The sequence below is a fragment of the Podarcis tiliguerta genome (genome assembly GCF_965153285.1).
Source record: "Podarcis tiliguerta genome assembly, chromosome: 6".
In the NCBI taxonomy this organism is placed as follows: domain Eukaryota; kingdom Metazoa; phylum Chordata; class Lepidosauria; order Squamata; family Lacertidae; genus Podarcis; species Podarcis tiliguerta.
Window position 1 is genome coordinate 74,057,642 of NC_139539.1, and position 19,427 is coordinate 74,077,068.

The following is a 19,427-nucleotide window of genomic DNA, read 5'->3' on the forward strand; positions in this document are numbered from 1 at the left end:
GTTCACAGAGAAAAGCAGAAAATGCAGAACATGTCTATGGGCTGGAAAACACCAGATGTTTCCTTCACAGGGTGGTACCTCAGAGCACATCAGTGGAAGCCACAGATCATGTCATGATGACATCACAATTCCTACTAACGTTATCAGGATTGAAGGGACCAATTGGGGAATGGGAACTGTAAGATGGTAATAGCTTCTATCCCTGTTGCTTCTCGCTTGTCAGTCTGGGCAAGGACCACATACATGGGTCATGTCTCAGGAGGAAAGTGTGTGGGAGATAACCAACATAAAAAGAAAATAAAACAACTTTCCAAACTGTACAGCGTTCACCGACAATTATTGCTGCAGTTCAAATTTCTCATTCTCAAAAACAGTCCTGTCTCCTCTTTCAGGTGGAGAAGACCAACAAGGAAGCAACTGAGAAGACAAGACTATTGGGGAAACAAGTTGTGAAGGAAAACAGCAGCCCTAGAGAGTGGGGTGTAGGGAGCCTGAACACGGGCAAGGGAAAGGCACAAGGACTCAGGCCATGTGGCAACACTGAGGGTGTAGGGACAGAGAGGAGTGAAAGCTGGAAGGAATGTGGCAGAGTGGCTGAGAGAGGCTGCTTTATGTGTGGCAATCGCTATGGGTTATTGAAGGTGACCTGGAAGTAAGTGGGGCTGAACTAGGAGACGCAACAGGACAGCGCAGGAGTCCCATGGCAATTTTTCAAATAGGTTTTACTGTGCAATGACATCAGCATGCAGTGTGTTTTTCTGCTCTCATCAATGGCTGCAGAGACGCCAACTTGCAAGGGAGATGGAGGACCTTGATTTGCACGCATGCGCACGTCAGAACGGAGGACCCAGAGGGCGGAGCTGAACTTGGCAGTAGCGCAGCTTCAATGGCTGGTGGCTCCTCCTCTCTAACTCCTCTCCTCCTGCCACTGGCCTGGGGCTGCTTCCCGTCTTTCCCTTACACAACAGGAAGAGGAGCCACTGGCCATTGTGCACTGGGCTCCACGATTGGCCTCCTCTTCCCCTCATGGCGGGTGGCAGTGGCAGGAGGAGGAGTCAACTACTGTTGCCACGCTCAGCTCCATGTTTGCCCTCATTTTTTTAACATTGGGGGTCCCAGTTCCCCCCCCCCAAAAAAATTATTGGCCCCCCACAAAGAGCTGGGCCCCTAGGAATCCAACAGGGGGGCTGTCATTTTCAACAACAGGCCTACATCAAGTGTCAAGCCCAGTTCCAGCTTGTTTGCTGCAATAAGCCCACTAGCTCCCTAGATGGAGCCGAAAGTACGTTCCAGAGCATAGGAAGCTGCCTTATATGGCACCAGGCCACTGGTCCATCTAATTCAGAACTGTAAACAAGGACTGGCAGAGGCTTCCCCTGATTTCCCAGCCCTAGCTGGAGACGCTGGGGATTGAACCCGGGACCTCTGCTATGCAAAGCACTGAGCTGAGGAAACTCACACTGTCAAGGAGGACCTTTGCGCTTGGCTAGAAGGGATTAAGTGGTTATAGAGCAACAGTCGGAGAAAAAACTATGGAAGAAATAAAAATGGTAATGTGGAAAAAACAAGCTTCAGTAGTGAGGTGTTAATGTTAACAGGTCACATCGATGTTAACATTGTGAGTGGCAGGAGGCAGCACCGTACCCCGAAAGCCGTGCCAGGGATTTGGTGACTGCCGTGCTGGAGGTGGCGGCCAGATCTGAATTTTACAGAAGGGCTGTGAGTAGATTGTGTGGCAAATTTACCTTAACAATATTCCTCAGTGGCATAGTCCCATGGGAGAACCGATGAACAAATATTGTTTCAATCAACCTTTTGATGTAGTGGAAAGAATGGCAGATACATGCCAAGCTAGAAACAGCAAGATAAAAGCGTTTCAGAAAGCTAGAGAGACAAATACGGCAAGACATTTCGGAATAAAGTTGCGGCAAACCCAAGAATTAAATCCTCCAGCCTTAGAAGTGCGACTTACTTAACTACGGGGTGCCGGCTCAAGGGAAACCTGTCATCCAGGCCATAGATAAAAGGCATACGGAAATAAAACGCAAAATAGATGAACAATGGGCCCGTATATTCTATCAAGAATACCTGCAAAAAAGAGAGAGGTGGTTAGGTGGTTACCATGGCAATTCTCAGCAGCACTGGATGCCAGGGAAGGGGAAACTGAGGTCCCCAATATGGCAGACACGGCACCTGTCAAGGCCCCTTTAGGTGTGTATCGGTGGGCAGGTTGCTTGTTTTGAGGGAGTTTGTTGTCTTGCTTTCTTGTGTGTTGTTTTTCATGGGTGGGCATAAAGCTGGTCTTGTCTGTTTTGGGGGGAGGCAGGCATTTTGTCTGGGTTTATTGGGGGGGGAAGGGTCCTGAGCATCAAAAGATTTTCAAGTGGGCCCCTGGGGCAAACAATTAAAAAATGGGGAGGGGGCTGCTTTAGTCAAGACGTTGGCCATGGTTTGGTTCCTTATGCCAACACTGTATGCTGTTATTCCAATCAGTACGGATGTCAATGAAGCATTTGCTATTTCGTACACACAGTTTGTGCCAGCATTTTATCCATGCAAAGCCACATTGAAATGGGCATATAGCATGGATTGGATGAATGCCCCCAAAGGTCAGGCAGCTTTTCAAGGTCCTGCATGATTTTTTGTGGGGTGGGGTGGGGTGGGGACTGAGGACACAATTTGGCATGTCAGTATTCTAAGCTGCTGCTTAAGGAATTCTGCAGCCTTTGTGTCTCTGAAGACGTGAATTGCAAGTTCTGGTGAAAACTCAGAAACCAACCAGAGCAGAATATTTGGTTCTGAATATCAGGCCTTTGGGTGCCTTATCCTTCCTCTAAAAAGTGCAAGTAGAATAAGACAACTAACGATGCAAAAATGTTCAAACTGCACAATTCACAGAGACTGTATAACTTGGGTTATCCTGGCAGGATGAAAGGCAGAAGACACCTAGTCCTAAATTTGGCTCCGCATGAGCCACTTACTTCCTCTTAATGCCACGGATTCCAACACATTGCTAGTTCCTTCGCTTCCCCTCCTTCCCCTCTCCCCATGTCCCCTTTCACAGCATGTGCTTATGTTGGAACTCAGCCAAGGACGCCTCCATCTGTGCAGGAATGTCCAAATGAGAAGAAGCTTGGAGGATGAAAAACAGTTATGCCCAGCAGTAGAGAACTTAGGTGTGAATTATACTATTTATATATGTATATATAATATTCACATTTCAAACTACTGCTTTCAGCTTTGTAGGTTACTAGCAATATAACAGGGTATATTAAAGGGGAAACAGGAAGGAATTGGGGCAGGGGCAGGGGGGGAGCTTTGAATAGCAAATTCCTTATCTCCTGTTCCCACAGATTCCGGCTTTGCCTTTGTAAAAGCTCCCATGCTATCTTTTCCAATCAGGCAAATGTGTGTCTTGAACAGGTGTGACAGACAGAAGTCAACTGGGGAAATATCTATGTCCTTACGTCTCGGAAACACTTCACCTGTTGAATTTTTGCAGGCACCGGGGCTCAGTCAGGAAAAAAGGAAGAAGGGACCAGGGTCACTATTCTGTCGCTGACGGTCCTGTTCAATAGCACTGGGACAGGCAGCTGGCCTGCCTCTGGGTCTCTTGCCCTAATTTAGGAAAACCTGATCCCTGTGTTGTTGTTTCTTGCAACACCCCCTAATTGCCATTGCCTTCCACAAGCTGTGTTTTGTCGTGTTGCCAAGCAACTGCTACTGCTTTGCGATGTGTTTGCCTGCCAAGTATTTGTGGCAATTCTATTTCCCCCCACCCCCGCCGCCGCCCTTGGATTCTTCACCCCACCATCTTATAAATCAGACACACACAAAAAGGAGGGGAGAGCAAACGAGAGAGAAGGACAAAGATGGCAGGGGTGAGGAGAGACTCCTACCAATTGTGCTAGTTGGCAAACCAAAGCACAATTGGGGACCTGACCACCAGCACAAGGAGAAAGTGATGCAAGGATTAATTAAGGCAAACATTAAAACATTCGAGGCTTTGAAGCTCACCATTGTCCATCCTATTTGGGGCCCTAGATCTTTAAAATAGAGCGTAGCGGTTGTGCCAACAGGGAGCAGCTGAAGGGCTTCTTCATCCCTCAGTGATTTTCCTTCTGAGAAGAAGAGAGGAAAAATTTAAGGTGCTTGACAGCTGAAGAGGAACGCTGAAGCATATGACTCCTCATCAAAAAGCCTGCATTTCCCGTTGACCTAGTAACACTTTTGCATTTACGGCAATCAGCCTTGGCTGAAAAGCAGCTTATTGCTCCAATTAAGTTCCATGTTCACTCGGGGGCCAGGGAGTGTGAGAACTATATACAGCCTTACTGACTAGGGTTAGGTGATATCCGGTTTTCAACATTGTGGTTTATCCCCAGCTAAACATTGTGATACATCTGAAATAAGGATGGAGCTATGTAGAGGCATAGGCTGGCTCCATGGTTTGTCCCATATTGTGATTTTTGCATAGCACACAGACACACACATCATGATTTGTGATATATTGCCAGGTCAAAAATTATGGAACCAGTATCATGATTTGGACTTCAAACCGGTTTGGGAAGATACAAGGATATACTGATCAGCCCTACCACTGACCTGTCTAGTGTAGAACTGACTACTCCCCAATGTAGCAGCTCTCCACTGGCTCAGGCAAGGGTATTTCCCAGTCCCAATACCCAAAAAAACCTTAAACACAAGATGTCAAGAGTTGACTAATGATCCTGAGAAAGGCAAAGCTATAGAAGTATGGCCTCTCCCATAAGCACATTGTCTGGAGTAGCTTGAATAGCCAAAGAGATAAAAAGTGTAGCAGTAAGTGTTGAATGACTGCTGTTTTATATATGCACGCATGGTTTTGTCCTGCCCAAGACCAGCTGCAGATGGTAGTAAAGTTGGGCGTCGCCCAAGACCAGAAAAGGACCCGCTGGCCTGACAGCATCGCCATTCTCATTTTGCACAGAGGACCGAACAAGGACATAAGACAGCAAGAGACATTCTCAGCTTGCATGGCCTGCCTCTTCCAGGTTAAGTCCTCGGTCCATCCCTTGGGCTCTGTTTTACCCAAGCATACATGTGATAAACATGGAGGCAGCCATTGGTCTATCTACAACTGCAGGATTATAGACTTGTTGTTGTTGTTGTTGTTTAGTCATGTCCGACTCTTCATGATCCCACGGACAAGAGTACGCCAGGCACTCCTGTCTCCCACTGCCTCCCACAGTTTGGTCAAACTCATGCTGGTAGCTTCGAGAACACTGTCCAACTATCTCGTCCTCTGTCGTCCCCTTCTCCTTGTGCCCTCCTTCTTTCCCAACATCAGGGTCTTTTCCAGGGAGTCTTCTCTTCTCATGAGGTGGCCAAAGTATTGGAGCCTCAGCTTCACGATCTGTCCTTCTAGTGAGCACTCAGGGCTGATTTCCTTAAGAATGGATAGGTTTGATCTTCTTGCAGTCCATGGGACTCTCAAGAGTCTCCAGCACCATAATTCAAAAGCATCAATTCTTCGGTGATCAGCCTTCTTTACAGTCCAGCTCTCACTTCCATACATCACCAGTACAGCTTTCGCCACTCTTTTGTTGACTATGAGGGCCACTCCATTTCTTTTACAGTATTCTTGCCCACAGTAGTAGATATGAAGGTCATCTGAACTGAATTCGCCCATTCCCATCTATTTTAGTTCACTGATGCCCAAGATGTCAATATTTTTTCTTGCCATCTCATTTTTGACCACATCCAACTTACCTAGGTTCATGGTTCTTACATTCCAGGTTCCTATGCAATATTTTTCTTTACAGCATTGGACTTTCCTTTTGTTTCCAGGCATATCCGCAACTGAGCGACCTTTTGGTTTTGGCCCAGCCACTTCATCAGCTCTGAATCTACTTGTACTTGTCCTCCACTCTTCCTCAGTAGCATGTTGGACGCCTTCTGACCTGAGGGGCTCATCTTCCAGCGTCATAACTTTTATATGCCTGTTGTCTTTGTCCATGGAGTTTTCTTGGCAGGGATATTGGAGTGGCTTGCCAGTTCCTGCTCCAGGTGGATCACGTTTGGTCAAAACTCTCCACTATGACCTGTCCATCTTGGGTGGCCTTGCACGGCATAGCTCATAGCTTCTCTGAGTTATTCAAGCCCCTTCGCTACGGCAAGGCAGTGATCCATGAAGGGGTCTCTTGATTGACAGATCCTTTAATGTTATTGGAGTTTCATAGTTTCTGTGGCTACCAATTAACATTAATACATCTTTTGGATAATACAGCAATATTGTAATGGGGTTTTACATTTCACTATAAACTGTTCCAAGATAAGAAAAGTGGTATTTAAATGAAATAATAAGAATAATACTTCACTATATAATACTTACTGGGATCAAGCCTTATAGACTGCCTTGAGGGATACCACTGAGGATCTGTAGGGACAAAAAAAATTGCACAACTTAATAATAATAATAATAATAATAATAAAGTCCACTCAGTTTCCTAGCACTGGGGCAGGGATGTCTGTGCCACAAACAGAGAACTTTTGAATTTACAAATATGAGCAAATTACCAAATTGGTGGAAGGGCAACCAAGGAAGGGGGATATAACTACTTTTTTGTACAGGTTTACTAGAATTGTTTCAAAGTACATAGAAGAAGTTACATGGCTTGTATGGCATCAGTGGCGCTCAGGCTCCATGCAATGACATATAATTCAAGCATTTCTGGAAAGCTTCCCTCACTTTTTAAACAGATTCTTTTGAAAAATACACATACTTACATAATTTATGGAACATTAGCCTGATATCACTTATTGTAGCATTTGGCTCAACCTAGGTAACAAAAAATATATATCTATAAGCATGCAGGCATTCAAAAAAAGGCTTTTCAAGCTAATCGGTTCCTTTTTACATTTTAGGAAACAGGAAATTAAGGGTGAGCTTCCCTATTTGTGATATGGAGGGAGATGATACTGATCCATCTCAAACAGGATGCTTTAAACAATTACTAAGAAAATATAACTAAAGCACACGGATCACTCAAAATTCAGTTAAATTGCAGTAATAACATTAATGATTACTTACCTTTTCCAAAAAGCATAATTGTTGCTTTGTCTTCCAATCAAGGATTTCAACCTAAGAGAAAATACCAAGTGAATAAATCAGCTGGAACAATCTCGCCGTGACGGCTTCTTGTATCTGTGTGAACAGGAAACAGTGATCAGACCAACAGTTGTTAAGCTGGTTGCTAAGCCATATTCTGCAAACAGGGGGTGTACATAAGCTTTTTAGCTTCACAGAATGTTAACTGTGATCCACAGAGTCACTGTAGGATAACAACAGAGTGGCACCTAACTGGCAAGTGGAAATTATTAGGTCTTAGAGAAACCAGGTTTTCAACACCATGATGTATCACCAGACAAAAAATCCGAAATGCTGATATATCACAGTGTCTGAAATAAGGATGGAGCTATGTAGAGGCATTGGCTGTCTTTGTGCCCCCCCCCCATTGTGATTTTTGAATAGCGCACACACCATGATTTGTGATATATTGCCAGGTCAAAAATTATGAAACCAGTGTCATGACATGGACTTGAAACCAGTTTTGGGCAATTTATCGCCCTGCTCTAACACACATTATGATTTGCAGTACAGTGGTGCCTCGCAAGACGAAATTAATTCGTTCTGCGAGTCTCTTCATCTAGCGGTTTTTTCGTCTTGCGAAGCAACCCTATTAGCGGTTTAGCGGATTAGCGCTATTAGAGGTTTAGCGGCTATTAGCAGCTATTAAAGGCTTAAGGGATTAGCGGATTAGCTGCTAAAGGGCTATTAGCAGTTTAGCGGCTTAGAAAAAGGGGGTGGGGAGTAGAAAAAAATCTCAAGACTCGCAAGACATTTATGTCTTGCGAAGCAAGCCCACAGGGAAATTCGTCCTGCGAAGCGCATTGAAAAACGGAAAACCCTTTCGTCTAGCGGGTTTTCCGTCTTGCGAGGCATTCGTCTTGCGGGGCACCACTGTATATTGCCAGGCCAAAAACTATGAAACTGGTATCACAATATGGACTTGAAACCGGTTTCTCATGATATATGAAAATTATCCATGAAATTATCCATGCTGTGCTAAGGATCCTGCAGCGCTGAAGAAGTAAGCACATGCTGTTGTGTCAATGTAGTGTCTGGAATGGTGTAAGAAAGTTCATCCATCCATTCTATGCACTGTTTCCAGCCGTATTTGCATTGTATATGGACTTGGTGTAACAGTGCCCTTGCTAGTGCTAAGTATTATAGAATCATAGAATTGTAGAGTTGGAAGGGACTCTGTAGTCCAGGCATGTCTAAAGTCAGCTTCGAGGGTTTAATCCGGCCCCTGTGGCAGTTTATTTCCTGGGGTAAAATCCTTCAATCTTTTTTTAAAAAAAAAAAAGCTCAACAACTCTGGGGTAAAATCCTAAAAAAAAGGTTAACTTCAATCCTTAAAAAAGGTTAACTTTGACTTCATCAAATCTGGCCCTCTTTGAAAAAAGTTTGTACACCACTGCATCTAGTCCAACCCCCTGCAATGCCAGCACAGAGGTGCTATCGTGCCCTATCTTGTCACCACCATGTTCCAGGTGGTTCCTTGACTTGACAGTGAACTTTTACATCAGCTTGATATGTCATTGCATCCCACCCTGATATTTTATTTGCTGAGGAAGCAAATTCAACGGAGCTTATTTCTGGGAAGACATGTATATGTCTTCTGGGAAGACATAGGATTGCACTGCATATATAATATACTATTGTTACAGAGTGATATTCCACCCCCCATGAATTAGACCACATTTCTTTAGTACAGTGGTACCTTGGGTACATATGCTTCAGGTTACATACACTTCAGGTTACAGACTCCGCTAACCCAGAAATAGTACCTCGGGTTAAGAACTCTGCTTCAGGATAAGAACAGAAATTGTGCTCCAGCGGCGCGGCAGCAGCAGGAGGCCCCATTAGCTAAAGTGGTGCTTCAGGTTAAGAACAGTTTCAGGTTAAGAACAGACCTCCGGAATGATTTAAGTTCTTAACTTAATTCGACTTCCGAAACCATTCAAAAACCAAGACACTTACTTCTGAGTTTGCAGCATTCAGGAGCCGATCTGTTCAACAACTAAGCCTTTCGAGAATCAAGGTACCACTGTACAACGTATTTTCCCAATGAACTGCTAAGTCAAATTATGCTTCTTTGAGTATGCAATGTTGTAAGTGGGACATAAACCTTGAAATAATTAAATTTATCAAATGCTCATAGACAGGCCTTTCTTTCTTTTTTTTATGTCAGAACTTGCCAGAACTCAGGCACCTCTCAGGTTGACGCTATTGCCATTCTAAGAGAACAAGGGAGGTTTTCATGGTGAGTTCTGGAACTTCTTTTTTCTAGAAAATGACATTTGTTTAAAAGTTGTAAGAGCAATTGCAGGATTAGGTAAAGGTAAAGGTAAAGGGACCCCTGACCATTAGGTCCAGTCGTGACCGACTCTGGGGCTGCAGCGCTCATCTCGCTTTATTGGCCGAGGGAGCCAGCGTATAGCTTCCGGGTCATGTGGCCAGCATGACTAAGCTGCTTCTGGCGAACCGGAGCAGCGCACGGAAACACAGTTTACCTTCCCGCCGGAGCAGTACCTATTTATCTACTTGCACTTTGACGTGCTTTCGAAGTGCTAGGTTGGCAGGAGCAGGGACCGAGCAATGGGAGCTCACCCCGTCGCGGGGATTTGAACCGCCGACCTTCTGATCGGCAAGTCCTAGGCTCTGTGGTGTAACCCACAGCGCCACCCACGTGTGGGCCTAATTACCACCTCTTCCCATTTATGGTTAGCCACTTAGATCCCAGCCCTTTCCTGTTGCTAGATTGTCCTACTTGGTACTTACAAACAAATACCATATTGATTCCCCACCCCCCCAATCACTCATGAGAAAAATGCTTACTTTGCAATATATGAACAAGCAGGCTGGGATAAGAGCAGTGCAAAATGAATTAATCCTTCCTGTGCTGTTATAAAGTGCTTGTGTAAGTGAGCCTCCTTTTGATTTAATTAGAGCAAGAGCATTAATTTCTCCTTATACCCCAAGCACCTGATTACTTCTTAGTAGTCAAATTAATCTTTCCAAGCATTTCTCCATGTAAGTCTATTTTCAGATCAAAATTCCTCTGCCAGAGTTGGCAATAAACCATGCCAGGGAACTATTTCTTTGCAATTGCCTGTTGCCAAGCAGCAGCACTGGAGGAAATACAAACAGATGCTTGACTGGAACAGTTAGATGAGCATCCACTCAAGAAAAGTTTATCGAGTAGAACAACATCTGCAAAAGACCATCTGACTGTGCAGGGACCACTACTCACACAATGCACATGCACGCACACAACTGTATATGCAAAGATGCAGCTTTGTAGACTGTCTAGATCACACAATTGGCGCTGTGGGTTAAACCACAGAGCCTAGGACTTGCCGATCAGAAGGTCGGCGGTTCGAATCCCCGCAACGGGGTGAGCTCCCATTGCTCGGTCCCTGCTCCTGCCAACCTAGCAGTTCGAAAGCACGTCAAAGTGCAAGTAGATAAATAGGTACCACTCCGGCGGAAAGGCAAACGGCATTTCTGTGTGCTGCTCTGGTTCACCAGAAGTGGCTTAGTCCTGCTGGCCACATGACCCGGAAGCTGTACGCCGGCTTCCTCGGCCAGTAAAGCAAGATGAGCGCTGCAACCCCAGAGTCGGCCACGACTGGACCTAATGGTCAGGGGTCCCTTTACCTTTACTTTACAGTAGTGGGTTTTTCCTGTTCTATACTACACTGCAATATCTGCTGCTTGCAAACTTTATAAAACAATGCCACAGTGTGGAACAAGCATCTTAACATTCACCCACACACCCAGACTCTTTGCCTTGGGTTCCCAAGTGCCCTCTCTGCATTGTGCCATGTGTAGCAATGGAACCAAAACCCGAGAAAGCATACGATTCCAACCAACCCTTACATGCTCCCAGATCTGCCTATAAATTCCCGCCTCATGCGCCAGCAATGTCCTGATGGAATACGGGTTACCTGGTACCAGCATCCCGCCAGCCTAGTTTTTTACCTCATTGGCACAGGGGGAAACCAGTTAGAAGCCATTCGCGTTGGCACAGTTCAGGGGAACAGCCCTTTCTTACACAGGACAGGAGTGTAAGAAATTTGGCTGTGTCTTCATTTTTTAAAACTGCTGTTTTGGAAAACACAATTTAAGCCACCTATCTCTAAAAAAAAAAATCCAAGTTGCTATTGGTCCCAGAAGCTACGTGACTCAGCATAGCTGTCACCGCTTAAAACTGCTATTTCTCCAATAACTCGAGCCCACCAATAATAGCAAACAGCTTTCCAAATAACTCAGCAAAACAACAACAACAACCCACTAATATCAGTTAGGGTGGCAGGGGGGATAAATTATTGAGGAAGAGCTTGCTTTTTATTCGTCAAGTACAAATGCTTTTCTTTCGGAAAGAAATGCATGCACTGGAATGACCTATTTCCAAGCCTAGGGTGGATGCAAAAGCCCTCTAAGGAAGCCAACACAGTGAATTCCTGCTCATTTAATATTAGTACTTCTCATAATTTGCCTTTGGACTCTGTAAAGCAGACCTACCCATGCCAAAATGCAGCCCGAATATGGCAAGTCACCAGGCCTCTAGAAGACTCCTATTTTTCCTGGTTGTCTGGACTCCAGGGCAGTTGTCAAGGGCCTGGCAACTCACAATACATGACTGATGGGTTGTGTTCAACTGGGTTGGTTGGAGGTTATGCCAGGTCTCCTGCAGAGAGGCTTTCTTTGCAAGATACATGCTTATTAATTTTTATATTGTGCTATCCAGAATACAGTGGTACCTCTGGTTGCGAACGGGATCCGTTCCGGAGGCCCGTTCGCAACATGAAAAGAGCGCAACCCGCAACAGCGCGTCTCCACACGCATGAGTCGTGATTTGCTGCTTCTGTGCGTGCGCGTGACGTCATTTTGCGCGTCTGTGCATGCGCGAGCGGCGAAACCCAGAAGTAACCCTTTCTGGTACTTCTGGGTCACCGTGGGACATAACCTGAAAGAACGTAACATGAAGCGGACGTAACCAGAGGTATGACTGTATAAGATTTCAGAGTCCTGATCTAGACAGCTCCAAACACTACAGATGACTCAAGTTAAGTGCTGCTGCTCATGATGTTTTTGACAAAAAACTATTCAATGTATTATTGATGGGTTTGATTCCACACATTATGGGATTGGTCTGCATTATTTAGTTGAGAGGAAAGGCTCATCCCTTTTATGGGTAATTCAGGACTGTGTATCTTATTTGCAGATCACAGGGGCTTGTTAAATATCCTGGTAACTTATCTTTCTCTAGTAAAAGAATCTAAACTTTCTGAGCTGCAGAAAGGTAAACAAACAAACAAACAAACCCGAAGCAAGGAACATGCCCAAATGTTGGTCATAAAGGGTGCTTACAGACTGTCACTATTTTGTAGGTGGGATTCAGTGGTGTGCAAACAACCTTTGGTTGTGCAATTAATCTGGTGCTCTTGCACAACAAACCCACTCCCAAGAAAAAATAAGGAGCAAAGGGTTGGGGAAATTGTAATGGAAAGTGTGGGATTAACAATTGTTTGAGACAGGAGTGCCTGGCGTACTCTGGTCCATGGGGTCACGAAGAGTCGGACACGACTAAACGACTAAACAACAACAACAACATTCATCACCATCTAAACAACTGTCTCAAGGCAATTTACTAAAGGTAATTAAAAATCATAACACATTTGAAACAAAACTAAAATCATACAAAGCATGGTTCATTGTTGATTCATTATTGTGCATTCTCGTGTCTAGTTTTTTCTTCACAGGTACTGACTATGCCTATCTGTAGAACACCTATGGACACAGCGTTGGTCCAAAATATGAAATATCTCATGTGCAAGTGCACACTGAAATGAACCACTGCCCTGTGAATTTTTCTTGTTCTCCAGTGTTTTTGCCAACTGTTATTATTTCTGAGTACAAATGTGTAGTATGCACTTCTCTTTGGATCAAGGCCTGAAATAGATTGTTTTTATAAGTGGGGTAAAGGTAAAGGCAAAGGCAAAGGGACCCCTGACGATTAGGTCCAGTCGTGGCCGACTCTGGGGTTGTGGCGCTCATCTCGCTTTACTGGCCAAGGGAGCCGGCGTACAGCTTCCAGGTCATGTGGCCAGCATAACTAAGCTGCTTCTGGCAAACCAGAGCAGCACACGGAAACGCCGTTTACCTTCCCGCCTGAGTGGTACCTATTTATCTACTTGCACTTTGACGTGCTTTCGAACTGCTAGGTTGGCAGGGGTAGGGCAGGCAATTAATTTCCAATATTGTTTAGGTGCTTTGAAAAATATTCTATACAAGTATTTCAAGATTAGAAGATGAGAACAAACTCACTGTTTTAAGATTGGCCACAGGATGTTATTGCTGTTTTTCTGAAACACCTTAAGTTGTTAAATCACCATGTTCAATTAAGATTACATATGTTCAAATGCAGCTCAGATTGCACAACACAAAACCTGACAAGGCAGGTGGCGGTTTAGTCTTCCAGGAAGTTGCTATTGTTGTGACCAGTGCAATTTCACCTTCACCTATTAGTCTGAAACAAAATCTATGTTCTATTTTCAGTCATAATATACCCAACCCTTTTATAAGCACAAAAGACACCATTGTAGCACACTTAGCATGCTAATGAAGGCATGTATAAGATGACAAAGCACAAAATTGGGAGATTTGCTGAAAAGCAGTAGTTTCGCCAATTTCCAAAACAAGCAACCAGAGATTGCTTCAGCACCGCATTAAACAAAACCATGTTTGGGATTAGTGTGTGGTTTGAACCCAGACAAAACACAAGCCATAAACCATAGGAGAAACTTTAGTAACCGACAGCCTGAGAGTTCTCCCTACCTCCTGGCAAAGGAGCTGGGATGCCAAGGAATGTTAACAAAAATCCCAATTTGTCAAACGTAAAACAGTTGGCACGAACCAACTTCCTTTTGGAGTGCTCCGCACGGGCACAGCTTCTCCTTCGATAGCGGAAGACAGGGCTAAGTGGAGAGACTCCTCTGAGACACCCATATTCTCTCCAGAATAGTTGATCAGTTGAATTGTTTTGCCTGGCTGCAGCAGCAAAGGAGAGCGTCTGATTGGGTCCAATTGGATCTACCCCTTTCAGCCTGCGAGGCCCTTTCTGCCAAGCTACACCTACCCGCCCCTACATCTGATGTCAGGCAAGCAAAGAGGCATGCTCACAGCACAAGGAAACCTGTCAGGCAGAGGCACTCAATGGGTTTGGGTTAGGCAAGGAGCATGGCCTGCAGAGAGTCTGAAAGGCCAGTTAGAGGGGTGTGTTTGGCCTCCAAACCCAAGGTTCCCATCTCTTGTCAATAAAAGCCCTTTGTTGTTCTTAGAAAACTAGGTTGTCAAAGGTGGCAACCATCTCTTCTTCAATCACAGGCAAAAGTTAGTGCAGCAGCTATTACTAGTAGGAAGATGTGACAGCCATGTAGGTAGGTAATCAAGAAAGGGATGCCTGGAGATAGTTATTACACAAATCTGGATAGACAAAGAAGGCTCCCTAATATCAAGTCAGGTCCATCTAGCTCAGTATTGTCAACACTGGCTGGCAGCAGCTCTCCAGCGTTCTGAGAAGTCTTTCACAGCCCTACCTAGAGATGCTGGGAGTTGAACCAGGACTTTCTGAAAGCAAAGCAGTTCCTTTACCACTGTGCTATGGCCCTTCCCTGGAATCTGTAGTCCATGAATACAGTCGCATGCCTGCCAACATGCATGTGTTGGCTCACTCTTTTAGTGTAAAGGGTTTTTAAGCCTTTTGCAGAGCAGAAAAAGGTATGTTTCCTGTGGCATGCAAAGTGTATACTCCTTTGTGCCATGGCAGTGACTGCCCATGACCCAGGAGGTACCGGAATGCCAAGAAAAGTCATTCTCTTCCCAAAGAGACATAGAACTCTTGGGCTTCCCTATAGCTATGGGAGGCACCAGCACCTACAAAACCCCAAAACATCAGACAAGGTTCCTGCTCAGGAAAATCTGCTGGTAAGACACAACCCACCCACCCTGTACCTCCCCCATCCAAAGCCTGATGGGTCAGGAGGACACAGGACCAACCAAAGGCAAACACTAGATATCAGGTGGGTCTAAAAGTGGGTCCTCCTAGGTCTTCAGACTTTAGGAGGGGTTTAAAGGCCATGCCTCCCTAAGCAAGCTGGAGAGGAAACAAGCCCTAGTGGTTGCAGCAAGACAACGTGTTTAAGGATCCAGCGGCAAGTGCCGGGTTCCCGCTGGCTCCAATGCAGAGGGAGCAGTTGCTGCGCCTTCCCCCCGCCCATCATCATCATTAAGGCACCCGCCGGCGAGGGACCCTTTGCGAGCCAGCCCAAGGATGGAGGGCGCAGGCGCAGCCTTTTTCCATGCATCTCCGGAACCCTGGGTTCCCTTGGGGGTTTCTCCCCAGCCCCACTGGCGCGTCGTCCTCCTCCTCCTCCCTAGCGCAGGCTCGCGGGGGACACCTACCTCGAAGAAAGTAATCCTGCTGCCCATTTTGCAGGCGGCCGCCCGGCCCCGACTCCAGCTGCCGGCGTAGGGGATGCAATCGGCACCGCCGCCGGCGGCGCCACCTCCTCCTCCACCACCTCCTCCTCCCGTCTGCGCCGCGGATGCACTTTAATTGGGGGGCCCCCGGCCGGTCTTCCGGCCGGTCAGGTGATTCCTTAGCCCCAGGAGGAGGAAGCCCTGCAGGGAAGAAGGTGGAGGGCGCGTCCAGACCGGGGCGGGCAGAGGTGCTCGGCCAGCTTACGCCTTCATCCATCACTCCCGCCCCATCCCCTAGAGGGGGAAGGATGGAGGAGGAGGTGGTGCCGCCGCCGCCGCCGCTGCTGCATGCAGCCAGGGTGCGCTCAGCTCCTCAGCAGCTCCGCAGCAAAAAGGGGGGAAAGCAGAGACCCGGAGGGGCGGCGAGGGTTTGCTGCTGCTGGGCGCGGCTTTGCGCCACGCCAAGGCGCACAGAAAAGCGCGGGAACGTCCACCTGGCCTCTCCATGTGCCTTAGGTTTCCTCACGTGACTACTCACGTCTGGTCGAGTGTTTGCTGGCTTAATACGTATTAATACTTCGCTTTTCCTCAGAAAAGTTCGAAGCAGCTCACAAACAAGAACTAGAAAATAAAATAAACACAACAACACTTTTTTATCCTCCCTTAGTCCTCCTGGGTTGCTTGCCACCTGGGTAATAAATTCGGGGGCGGAGGCGAATTTTACACAACAACCCAATGAAGGAAATGGATATATTGGCTGACCCCAGATCACCCAATGAGCCTCCTAGCCGAGAAGAATAAAAGGCCTCCCCTCTACAAATTTACCCCCAACTCTGCTTCTCTCGTATTGAGAATCAGTCCTCAGTTCAAACATTTACCGAGGTAGCTGTGGTGGTGAATACGAATTCCTGTGACCCGCGTGTGGGGGCTAAATAACAAAAGAAGTGGCAGGCCATCTGGATTCAAAATGTGGGACCTTGCACACTCTCCAGCAGGAGAGAGCCCCCAATAGCCCAGTTTAAACACGCAAAAATCAAGCAGTGGTATAGTTAGGAATACAGGTTTTTCGACCCTTTTATCCTGCCAGCTTGCAAATACAGCACTCCACCCTTTTGCAACCAACAGACCACACCCTATTAAGTAAATTTAAAACGCTTTCCTTACAAAATGTTCCAAAGGTCAGATTCACGCATTTATCCAAGAAGCAGCAGGATACTGGCAGAATACTCTTGGGTAGAAAATACAGAAAGATGGCTTCAAACACACGCTTTAAGCTTACAACAAAGCTTCCTTGGTCAATTAAAATGCCACAGAGAGAAGAAACAGGAATTCCTCCTCATGGAAAAGAGGGGGAGTGACTTAGCTGAGACTAGGAATCCAGCTCTGTCGTTTTAACCCCTTCATTAGCATTCATGCATAGTTATGTACTATTTGACTGCAGTTTCCCATACAGTACACTGGTACCTCTGGTTACGTACTTAATTCGTTCCGGAAGTCCGTTCTTAACCTGAAACTGTTCTTAACCTGAAGCACCACTTTAGCGAATGAGGCCTCCCACTGCTGCCGCGCAATTTCTGTTCTCATCCTGAAGCAAAGTTCTTAACCCGAGGTATTATTTCTGGGTTAGTGGAGTCTATAACCTGCAGCGTATGTAACCTGAGGTACCACTGTTGTGGTAAGCAACATGCCTTTGGGTACTAGTGGAGATGCTGTAACTACTCATAGCCCAAGAGTGGGGATCCTGTGTCCCTCCAGATGTTATTGAACTACAGCTCACATCAGCTCTAGCAACTATGGCCAGTGGCCAGGGATGAGGGGAGTTGTAGTTCAGCAACATCTGGAGCGTGAAAGTTTCCCCACACAACTGACATAGATTCTATGTTGTCTATGTCATATCATCATCACATGTATTTTGTCCCTGATAGGACTCAAGGCAGCCAAGGTGGCTGGCTGTAGCTCTCTGGAGTTTCCGACAGAGCTCTTTCCCAGCCTTACCTAGAGAAGCTGAGGACTGAACCTTCTTCTGCAGGCAATCCTGTATGCAATAGTACTGAGCTGTCTGCTTTTGCCCCAAATGCAGACTCAGCACCTGCATGATTGGAATCCATGTCAGGTGCTCTTGACTGAGGCCTGTCTGCTCCTCCATCCCATTAAGACCACTGCAGACTAGGTAAGTGTCCAAATTGGGCCTTGAATACTTGCAGCTGAATATGCAACTCCATGCCCAGATGCAAATCATCACTCGATGTAACAGGCATAACAATGAACATGCATGGGTGCAGAAGCCTAGAAACAACTGTCATCAGTCTAACCAGATATTTATCTCCTTTTTTATTTTATGAATATTTTACAGAGTTTTATCAGTTACAAAAACATTAAACAAGGCACAGTAAACATATGGTACAGGTTGGGATGTTAAGTAGTTCCAGTTAGTGGAGAGCAATTTAAATAAATAGGCCTAAGTTTGTCATGTTCATGAATTTCAATAGGTTTACTCTGAGTAGGCCTAGCATTAGATACAGCCCAGTATTTTGCAGGTGGAATTTGAATGTCTACAGTACTAGGAAATTCAGATTTGTGCAATTAAGGTGGATTTAAATGCTCTGTTGCCCTTGCACAATAAATCCTTTTTTAAAAAAGAAGCCATCTTTTTGCAGTTAGGTGAAATGCATTGACACGTGTGTAATTAACAAAAGATTAATGGGAAGACATATAAAAAGTCCCTCAAAGAAATCAGAACAAATGCTTGATAAAGACCAAATAAAATATAACCCCTGCTTCTGACCAGTTCTGCCAGCATACATTTTGTGCCAGCAGCATATTTCCAGTTCTGCCAACATGAAGCTGCCAGCACATCCTATAGCCCCCTCAAGTCAAGGGAAATCAAGTACAGAATTGGGTCCCTAATTGTGCCTCATGCCTACCAGAAAACAACTATCTAGTACTGATGTAACCAGATTTGGTGTATGATCAGAATAGTGTTTGAGCTCTGCTTTTTAACATCCCTTCCATGCAGCCTTCTGGGATGTTGCCAAGGTTTAGTTAAGCATTATTGGAGTCCAATGGACAGCGATAAATAGAAGCTTGCAGCAGCAAATTCCAAATACTGGAAGGCATTATTTGCCTAGAATACAAACAAAAGGGGGATTACTTATTCCAAAAGGGGAATATAAATAAATTAGGCATGATTTACAAGTCAGTTTTTGGATTTCATACAAAATGTTATAGAACTCCTCGCATTCATAAGTTATGCCTTCTCTATTACAGTATTCATATGCTACTGTTCAGCATCTAAAAGCATGCAATTTTGTAAGGATCAGCTACAAAGGAAAAGGGAAATTTAAATAATATTTCAAATCTTGATATTGGAACTTAGTCATTTTCATGGAGGATACAACTGAGTGCCAGTGATTAGGCACTTTGGACTGATTCGCGCTAAGTTATGGAATGAACACAGAACTGATCGGGACGTTTGAGATTTTATTTTTGCATGGGAAAGGGATAGATGTTTCTGTGCTGTTTTAATTGCTTATCCCATAATATGTAGACCTTTGTTCATGTAAAGTGGGGCACCTATAGACTTGAACACATTAAAACAGTATTGTCCCTGAAGCGTTTTTTTAAATGAACAGGATACAATTCTGTGACAGTTGGAAGGAAGTTGATCAATGCTACTTGGGAGTGATCCAAATGGTAATCATACACCCGCTTATCTGGAGTAAGACCCACTAGGTTCAGTGGGACTTATGTCCAAGCAGATATGTAGATTGCAACTTGAAAGTTCCAGTCCCACCACCACTCTGGGAAAGAAGCAAATCCAGGGCATCGACTC

At 45.4% G+C, this 19,427-nt stretch overlaps 1 protein-coding gene across 10 annotated transcripts in view; it reads right to left on the reverse strand.

Annotated features, from left to right (window-relative positions):
* The window catches only part of LOC310679563 (very-long-chain enoyl-CoA reductase-like), a 42,292-nt gene extending 25,386 nt beyond the window's left edge, over positions 1 to 16,906 (reverse strand). For 6 of the 10 annotated variants that reach the window (XM_083445034.1, XM_083445035.1, XM_083445038.1 and 3 more), the window contains exons 1-7: positions 15,578 to 16,060; positions 7,073 to 7,123; positions 6,769 to 6,820; positions 6,374 to 6,418; positions 4,018 to 4,121; positions 1,973 to 2,088; positions 1,746 to 1,851 (exon numbers count right to left, since the gene is read on the reverse strand). In XM_083445034.1, coding sequence (XP_083301160.1) covers positions 1,746 to 1,851; positions 1,973 to 2,088; positions 4,018 to 4,121; positions 6,374 to 6,418; positions 6,769 to 6,820; positions 7,073 to 7,123; positions 15,578 to 15,604 — 501 coding nt within the window. In that variant the 5' untranslated portion in view covers positions 15,605 to 16,060. Of the gene's footprint in view, positions 1 to 1,745; positions 1,852 to 1,972; positions 2,089 to 4,017; positions 4,122 to 6,373; positions 6,419 to 6,768; positions 6,821 to 7,072; positions 7,124 to 15,577; positions 16,061 to 16,759 lie in introns of those variants that run through there. The other 4 variants (XM_083445041.1, XM_083445033.1, XM_083445039.1 and 1 more) reach the window with 3 other exon arrangements.
* Between the last annotated feature and the right edge of the window lie 2,521 nt (positions 16,907 to 19,427).